At 36.9% G+C, this 9,600-nt stretch overlaps 1 protein-coding gene across 1 annotated transcript in view; it reads left to right on the top strand.

Annotated features, from left to right (window-relative positions):
- Window positions 1–3,177: 3,177 nt before the first annotated feature.
- The window catches only part of LOC140950211 (protein Aster-B-like), a 20,893-nt gene continuing 14,470 nt past the window's right edge, over window positions 3,178–9,600 (top strand). Inside the window, exons 1-7 of the mRNA XM_073399413.1 lie at window positions 3,178–3,425; window positions 3,539–3,607; window positions 4,988–5,032; window positions 6,496–6,625; window positions 8,163–8,201; window positions 8,530–8,611; window positions 9,474–9,577. Of these exons, the coding sequence (XP_073255514.1) occupies window positions 3,262–3,425; window positions 3,539–3,607; window positions 4,988–5,032; window positions 6,496–6,625; window positions 8,163–8,201; window positions 8,530–8,611; window positions 9,474–9,577 (633 nt within the window). The 5' untranslated portion in view covers window positions 3,178–3,261. The remainder of the gene's footprint in view (window positions 3,426–3,538; window positions 3,608–4,987; window positions 5,033–6,495; window positions 6,626–8,162; window positions 8,202–8,529; window positions 8,612–9,473; window positions 9,578–9,600) is intronic.

The raw sequence follows: 9,600 nt of genomic DNA, 5'->3' as shown, positions 1-9,600 counted from the left end.
ATACTGGCTGGATTCTTCAGATCAAACCCAAAAAACATTCAGTACCTAAGCGTCTTTAGGGAAAGGTTTTTCAAAAATGCATTTTTGACGAGCTGCCTGTACTACTGAACCGCTCTTGACCGAACACACTCAACAGGTGTTGCGGTGACATCAGTACCAGCTGAACTTCTGTTGGTGGTGTCATGTTTTGCCTTTACTACATTTCATTTCCATGTTTATCATGACTGTTTTAAAACCCTTGAGGTAGTTAGGAAACTGAGAGAATCACATTCTATTTAAGGTCGTTACACAGGAAAAATTCAACCTCGTCCCCAGGGCGCTTTTCCCTGGCTTTTCCCGCCCCACCTCTAAAGCCAGGGAAAAGCGCCCTGGGGACGAGGTTGAGGAAAAATTGACTTGAAACTTGATTCACTCAGTTTCCTAAATCCTTAGTTGCCAAACTTCAGAGTGATTCGGCGTACTCCGCATTCAGCGTTCTGTAAAAAATACCCGGAGGGTACTGCCTTATAAGAGGCTAATGGGGACGTGCCGCTGGATGGGGTCGCATTTTCTCGACTGGATTGACTATAATGGGGTCGCATTTTCAACAGTGTTACTGAGGGGTCGCACATTTTCGGATTTTTTGGGTAAGCCTGTTCTTCATATTTACGGTTAGCAAACGTACCAGAATGTTTGTACTGCAGATAAAAAGTAAAGTGTTCTTCATTCAATCTAAAAAATGGGTCAATTCAGAAAAATAGAAAGTGGCTACGCTGGGATGGCGAAAATTACATATTTGCCCAAAAGTGACTAAGATGGGGTCGATAATTGGCCACAGATTAGACTATAATGGAGTGAAGGCTTTCAGAGACCAGCTGCACATACCCAGCAAAAATTAACCCAAGTACCCCCCCCCCGGGGGTAACAAGTCTAGATACAAACATAGCTTACTGCAAACAGAAGGTATCACGACCATATCATTCTACACGACGACGTCCGCTATGCCAACACCTTATCCCCGGGGGGGTACTCGATATATCCTTGGGTGGGGAGGTGCGGCCCGGCCCCTCATACCCTGACCCTGTTTAAGACAAATGTAAATGACATCACAACAAGCTTTATTGATTTAGTGATATGATATCTCTCGCCTTAAGCTTTTCTGATTCGCTTGTTTCATTTCCTTACTACAACGCCTATTTTTACGTAGAAAACGTATGGTCTCTTAACTTTAGCTTTAGTTGGATTTCGTCGTCTTCATGTGTACATCGTTGTAGTCTATTTGGATAGTTCATTTCTTAGTACTTAGAGGCAAGCGGGAACCGATATGTAAGTACATTTTATCTTCTGTAGTTTTGTCTATCTGGAGACTCATAAAGTATATTCCTGCAAGAAGTTATTGTAATACTCAGTATCTCGTACCATTACGTGACTACGCCTTTTTGAGTTTCAAGTAGGTTTTTACTTTTTAGTTCGGCGTGGGAATCTCATTTCTTTTAGTTTATTTTAGTTTTCGTGCCTTTGCAAACTTAGTCCGTTCTCAGATTTATTTTGTTAGTTGCTTAGTATAGTATTATTCGCAGGTAGCAACCATTATTGTTTTGGGAAGGTTTCTTCTCTCCTGCGTACCCAAATTAAAGTTGATTTTATTCCTTTCATGAAGTATATTTAGTCTAATATTCTAGGTTGGTAAGATTTATTATTCCTGTATTTCAATAAGTATATTTCTTTTGTCTTATTACGCGTTTTTGGCAAGGTTTTTATACTGGAACAGCTACGAAAATGAAAATATGATTGGAATGTTAGAAAAATGTTATATTATCTGATAGCCAAACTATAATAATTGTAATTGTACTTTTAGCTTTAAGTAATTATTTGTTACGTTGCATTATATTTCAGTTTACGGTTCGATTATCGTCAATAAAATCACCGTCAAGGACTAACTCCTAGTTTCGTGATCATAGTTGATTCAAGATCGACCAGTAAAATATACCCGCTCACACGGAGTTTTGCCGCCACAAATAGTTTTAGCCGCGTGACAATTGGCTTCTCCTACAGTCGCAGCGTATCATTCGTTACAACAAAAATCGCTGATTTTCCTACCCTGTTTAATACAGAATTCCGATTTTTGATACTCTGTTTAAGACATTTTACCCGAAACCATACCCTGTGTAAGACAATAATAAATATCGAAACTCTTTCTTATTTAATCCATTGGCAATCACAAAACTATTAAAAAAGATACCCTGTTTAAGACAAAAATTGATAAAATCGATACCCTGATTAAGACAAAAAATGATAAAATCGATACCTTGTTTAAGACAAAAATCCCGAAAAACATACCCTGGCTGGCCGCACGTCCCCATTAAGCCCTTATAAGGGAGAACCCCCCCCCCCCCCCCCACGGGACATTATCTGACAGGAATGCTGAGACTTATAATACCAGAAGACTCTTTCCAATTTAATGGAAAGGATTAAATTAACTGCAAAAACCGAGGACGAAGATCCTGGTAGTTGTAAACGTAGGATCTCAAGAAAAGAGATCTAATCAGCCAAAGTATAAAGAACCAAAAACGAGAAGTCCAAAGACTACTGCAAAGCTGATTCAGAACAACGAGTATTTTTTTCATAACAATATTTCGGCTGGCCATACCAGCCTTCTTCAGGTTTACAGATGTTACTGAACTTATGTAGGAATCAGAATATTATATAGATGGAAAATGTCGCAATAAAAATTGTTTAAAAGGGAGAGGAGGAAATGACGTACAACACAAAAACCGGAAAGGAAAAATACTAAGGATATGGATTACAATAATTCCTCACGGCAGTTTAGGCCATGAGGTTCAAGAGTCATGGCCTTATCTATCAAATGCGACTACCTGGCCTTACATACGAACTGAGTCACGAAAGACTTTCTCCAGACCCATGGCAGAGCTATAGGGACTAAGACTGCAGTCTCTTCTAAAATTGAGACAGCAATTATTGATCAACACAATACAAAACCGTTGCTATGGCAGAGATATATCGATGACGTGTTTTCCCTATGGGACACTAATAGAGAGGACCAGGGTTATGGGCTCCTGAGAGGACTTAAAATTATATACTCTCAGTACACTATAATAATCATATATAAAGTATTTACCGTAGATTCCTTCCTGGTTAGGGTGACCGAGGAAGACTCGGCACCAAAAATTGCCACAACTGCATGCTAAAATTCATCTAATTCAGCTGACTGAGAAATTGACAATGAAAAAAGAAAAAACTTAGGTAGTAAACGAAGCTGTTATGGAAGACAGCCGACCTGTAAATGTTTCAGATGAGCCAAATGATAAAGAAAGCGAACTAAAGAAGGAAAGACCTAAGAGCTTACATTTGGAGAGCTCCAACTTGGACACCGACCAGCAACGAACTCCTGAGGACGATACACCAGGATCAGGGGAAACCACAAGGTTACAGATCTTAAAGATTGGGGGTTTCAGTAGATATCAAGTTAGAGGTAGTTATTGTTGCTTTGTTTAAAAATATATTATGTTACTTGACTGGTTTCTTTTTATTGCCAAAGGAAAGCCAAGGAGTTTTCTTCATCGCAAGAAGATCTTCAGTCACGTAACAACGGTGAAAGTCGAGAAAGGTAAGGAGTAGTTTGTTTTAGATTTTCGTTCATTTAGATCAGCTTTCTATTTCACCGTCAAATTGGGATCTTTTGGAGACGATATGTTACTGAAGATATTTTTTGGGGTGCAATAATTAAAAAACTGACAAATTTATATTCGGGGAGTCACATTTATATAGCTTTTATTTTACAAAATTACGGAAGACCATGAAATACCAGAATGACAGCATATACCCTCCAACAAGACAATATCCTTTGAGGTACTTGCATGAAAATGTCGCGTAATCACTTTCGACGCCAGCGCCGGCAATTCAGAACTCATAAACTACATGTAAGCTTACTTTATTAATAGTATGATTCTTGTATGGCTCCTTAATTTTCTTCGCTCGCTTTTTTCTTTCATCCAATATATCTTGGATCCTGTTGAACAGATATTCTCAGCTTATATTCAATATTCTTGGCCAACAATTTCATTTTATGGTCTGAAAAATACCCAGGTAGTTGCTTAATTATGTTGGTTTTCGTCCTAGGGGGTGGGTAGGTAGTGGCTTTAAATTCCTTAATAACCTGAAAAAAGAGATTTTTGTAGCTGGTAGTTTTGCTCCCTTTTTTTTACTTATACATGTTTGCCTCAAAAAATCAGGGTCCAGATGTAGAGTACTTATTTATTTTGGTGTAAGTAGAAAATTACACTGTATTCTTCGTTTTCACTCTCACGCAATAAACACAGCACTACAAAATAAATTAGAAACTGTCTAGTGGAAGAGTCAAAAATGAAATGTTATAAAAGACTAATATATAAACAATTTGCCCAAATCTCAGGTCTTTGTGGTCCACAGTTTCTGAGTTATTTACCGAAACATTTCACGCACTTTTGTAGAGCTTTGTATGGAGACGCCACATATGGCCGCCTGAAATCAACAAAAACATCTGGAGTTCACTTTTTCCATAAAAGCTCTTCGTTTTCACTCAAGAGCTAGCATACGTGCGCATAAACACATCTTTTAATACTTGAAATGGTTAAACTGCTGAAAATCAAGAGGAGAGACGTTTTTCAATGAGACATCAATTTCCTATTTTGGTGTCACGCACTGAGAAAACTCAGAAGTTCAAATTGCTGTATTTTTGAAATGAAACATGCTTCAGGGCTGGAAACTGTACTTGTACAAAGATTTATGTTCTATTTATCTTAAACCTAGGGTAAATGAGAATTCGTAAAACCTCACTTTTTTGACTTTGCAATCTGATGACGTCACCGTTAAAACCATCAATGCTGTCATGATTTTACAGTAGATTAAATTATTAAATGCTATGATTTTCAGTCTTTGTGTATTACTCTAACAATTTGTATGTTACCATGAGGTATCCTTTCATACATCCTGCTTGTTTTATTTTTAGTACTGAAGATGTTGATGACAATGGCCAAAGACCTTCTTCAAGAGGGTAACAGCTGATTAACTTCTGGTTTCCCTTTACTGGTTGTTAGTACTTTGTTGAAATGAGTGCAGTCATGACAGACACTTAGTCAAGTTGTTTCCTGTAACTGGGTCATGTAGCAGCTGCTCAGAAGAGAAGTCACCAATAGTGCGTTTCCCTGACCCCAAACAGTACTAAAACAATTGGAAGAATGACATGTCATTGTTTCCTGTGACCAATAGGGAGAGACCTTATGAGCAGCTCCTATACTACCCATTTATTTATTCATTTTTTCAGCCTGTGACTGCTGGACTCAAAACTCTAAGTTGCTGTCTATTCATGTCAGCGCCAACAGTGTCTGACTCGTGCTTCAGATAGTTTACTATTAGATGAACTATTGCTAACATCACTGTTTACACTGAGCCGTCTACTTTTGGGGGAAAAAGGGTAAAGTGAGGGAGTGAAAGCTTTAAATTGCCTACAGAACTCGATTGCCAAGCCGCCAATTTTTACATCTTAGATGACTACTTTAAAGCTTAATGAGAACCGTCATCCTTTGTAAAGTTTGGGGTTTTTCAAAGAGAATTTCTCTGAAACTATTTGGCATATTGGGCTCAAATTTTCAGACATTACTGAAGTTATTGTGCTCAGTTTCATTTTTCAGTGATTTCATTATATAAGCTTAATCCCTAATAATAATAAGCACCCCAAATACTTTTAGGATGTAATAGTTTGAAGACTATGGGACTATAAGTGTTTGTCTTAAGCATGCTTTTGGAAAAGGCTGGCAGTGTCACCATTAAACTCATTAATGTACCAGTCATTTCCAAAACCGTCCATCCCCCTTAACATATCCCAGGTATTTCACTGGAGTTTTGCTCCATAACACAAAAGAGGCCCCTCCTTTCAGGCATTTGACTTTTGTGTCAAAACACTGGTCAGCCTCACAAGCAAAATGATTTTTTCATTCTTTCCACATTCAGCACATGCACTGTGTTCAAGGATCATTGCTCCTCTATTCACTGGTTTGTTGGAGCATTTGAGAGCCTTTGAAAAGCCCATTAAATGTGGGCTTTCTGGAATGAACAATTTTATTGAAATGAGCTTACAAACCTCCTAAGACAGCTTTCCAAGACCTTAGATACTGGGGTTGTGTTTTGTAGGATATTTTCATTTGAATAAACAGTTTGACAAAATAAAAGTTTGAAAATAGTCGCTGGTAAGTGGGGGATTCGGCACTTTTTGAAGCGCTAGGCAGTGGGGCATTTGACACTCTAACCTGCCAACATAATGGGGAATTTGACCAAAAATTTTCAAATAAGTGAAGTGCCTGGGGGTTTGCTCAGGAAGAGGGGATGTGGGTGGTTTTGGAATTGACTAGTACATAAGAATGCTAGAGAAAGCCCTTTAATTTTAACCTTATATAATAAGTTATAATAATTATTATTTGTTATTATATTTTAATCCATTTACATTTTATCTCATTTTAGTCAAACTATAGCAAACAGTTTAAAGTCCAAAATAAGAGATCTGAGTCCTTCAAGAAAGCTGGCATCAAATGTTAGTCCTGTTTCCAAGACAGCAGAGAGAAAAACCAGCAAGGCAAAACCAAAACAACCTGTAAGTTACTTTATAATTAAATCAATTTTGTCAGCTGAAACAATGCTATAATATGTCAAGTATTATTGACTGAGACTGAATATGATTCAAAGAATTAAGCAGAGGGTATAACCTCTTCTCAAGATCTACGTAATTTTTCATGTCATATATTAAAGCTGAATTCAAATAATTGTGCTCCGAATTAATTCTTACAGACATCCTTAGGTCCATGTAGACTTCCTTTGAAACATTTTCCTGTTCCTCTTATCCTGTTCAGGTAATAGGATATAAAAAAAATTTTTTTTCTTGCAGATACACTATCCCTCAAAAAGCAGTTCATATGTCTTGAGTAATATTTTTGCTCAATGTTGCTTTCTTTGTATAGCTTTTGAACTCTTTTGCCTTTTTTCTTGAGTTCTTTACTCATACATGTATATCAAAACAGAAAAGCTTCCCAGTTTTTGTCTGGCAGGACTTTAATCATAGTTGATTTGCAATACAATAATTATCAGTGACTTCCTAGTGACTGACATCAATGATGGTTCATGTATAATCTACTAAGCATCTTCCAAATTTAGTCAGCATCTGTTGCAAAATAAATAATTATTAAAGTAACGTCACAAAGGAATGAAGTGTCTGATGCAAGATTGAAAAAAGTTTACAATTTATAAATCAATTTCATTGTCTCGAATACAGTGTTAACAATGTTGATGATACTTAGTCAGGGTTGTCACTAAGATTTCAGGTTGCTGTGGGTAAATACGACAAGAAGGGGGGCGGGGATCAAACAGCTAGTTATAGGGGTTTCTTTTGGTTCTACTTTTCTTCTTTTTTCCTTCGAACGTATCATGGGGCCACATTCATTGTAGCTGGGGAAATCCCTGGCCCCCTCCTTTTAAAGACAGCTCTGCTTTTTGTGTCTAGAAAACTCTGTACATTTCTTTGTCTAAATTGCTCATTATCTCTAAGGGACAACTCATTATGACTCCTACTTTTCTATTATTGGACACAGTCGTGGATGAACAGTGACCATGGGTCCAGGGACTATCCCAATGGACTACACCAATATGGGTTCCAAACACACCAACCATAAGCAGGGTTCTTGATACACTAATCACTAACAACCATGGTGGTATAAATAATAGTTCTACTCAGTAAATTGACACTGTCGCCTGATGAAGACCTGCAGTACGCGGCCAAATTGTCACAATCAATATCTATGTGAAAGTTGTGACACAAACGATTAACAAAACCCTTTACAGACTATAATGGTACGCACATGGAGTAACTACCAGTAATATTAATCAAAAGGTAGTCCATGTAGGTAGTCCAGCTGGGTATTGTAGTCCCTGCATGGACTGGGTCAGTGTTTTGTCCACCACGGTCAGTCATCTGAGACCAGAGCACAATATTCCTAACTGAATCCAATTTTTTTGTTCTGCACTCGTCTTAAACAAACACTAAAAGATTTATACTAGAAATTCGGTATGTGTGTATTAGATTGCACATGTTAATAAATTTGTGAAAAAATGCTATAATTTTTTTAATATTATTTTAGAAATCACCTGCAAATTGGCTTCCTGCTTCATTTAACCAGGTAAGAACGGTTACTAGGTAAACCAATAAAAGGTAATGCCATCTTATTGCTAATATATGAATAATACACCTTGACTTTCTAACCCAGATTACAGGATGTTGACCAAAGGGGCAAGCAGGATTAAGGAGAGCTGACATTTTTGGTTACATTTAGCTTTCATGGTCAAAATAATAAAGTGATTTCGATCACTCTGAAACTGTGAAACAGTATCTTGCACTGAGTAAACAAAAGAAAAGTAAAAACAAAAAAAGTAATAATATTAAAGTATAATACTGTGCTGTATTAATCACATTAAAATCTCCCCGTAACATTTTATTTTTTCCCTTAGATCTTTTCAAATTATAAGACAAAGTGTGGAGACTTCAGAAGACTATTTAAAGATCTGCCTGACACTGAGCAACTTATAGTTGGTGAGGGAGTTAATTTTATATTTGATTGTGTGCACATGCATTGTAAGCAAGTATTAAATCAAATAATGTATCCTTTTTAGTTAATTTGATAAAAATAAACAGGGTAATATATTGCCCATATATTATATTAAAACAAAGCAGTTTTAAAGTTATTTTTTAAAATTGCCAACATACCAATGTAACTTTTATCAAGAAATGCCTGCAGTTTAGTGGTGGCTGTTCATCACAAAGAGAGGAGAGCAATTTACTTCTTCCATTTAACTTCTCAAACTAATCAATAATTCATAGACAAAATGCAAAGGAAATTAATTGTTTAATTAGTGGTTGGACCAAAGTGTACTCCTTTTGACAGCTTTAATTTCTCCTTCTAAAATCACCTTGTGTTAGAAGTCATATGAAACACTTGACATAGTGTTTTGACATCACACATTCAAACGCCTCAAAGTTATCAAAAATACTCCACTGTGCATCAATTCTTTTCTCAGTGTTTGATTATCTTGTGATGAAACACTGTTTCTCATGTTTGATTTTTTATGAGACGTAAAAGTATGGACTTTTTCAGTTTTTAGTTTTAACTGTCCCCTCCTTGATAACAGTGAACAAGAGCTCCCGTAAAGTTCTGTTGGTCCACAGCTGGTGAAAAATTTGACACAAGTCTGTTTCTGACTGTTGGCCGAATATTGGCCAGCTGTCAGCCAATTGTGGGGTGACTGTCTGCCAAATGTTGTCTGACAGTCAGCCAACAGTTTTCTGGGGAACCTGTACCAAAGATAACTTAAAACAATAATATTATTAATGTTTGATCAGTAGCCTTGGGTTGACATTTTTATTATCAATGTTTTCATGTCTCAATTTCTTACAGATTACTCATGTGCTTTGCAGCGAGATATCTTAGTTCATGGCCGACTTTATGTATCTCAAAACTGGCTATGTTTCTATGCTAACATATTTGGCTGGGAAACATTTGTGAGTATTACTCTCTTTCCTTT

The sequence above is a fragment of the Porites lutea genome, chromosome 10, assembly GCF_958299795.1.
Source record: "Porites lutea chromosome 10, jaPorLute2.1, whole genome shotgun sequence".
NCBI lineage: Eukaryota > Metazoa > Cnidaria > Anthozoa > Scleractinia > Poritidae > Porites > Porites lutea.
This window is presented reverse-complemented; position numbering and strand designations above follow the sequence as displayed.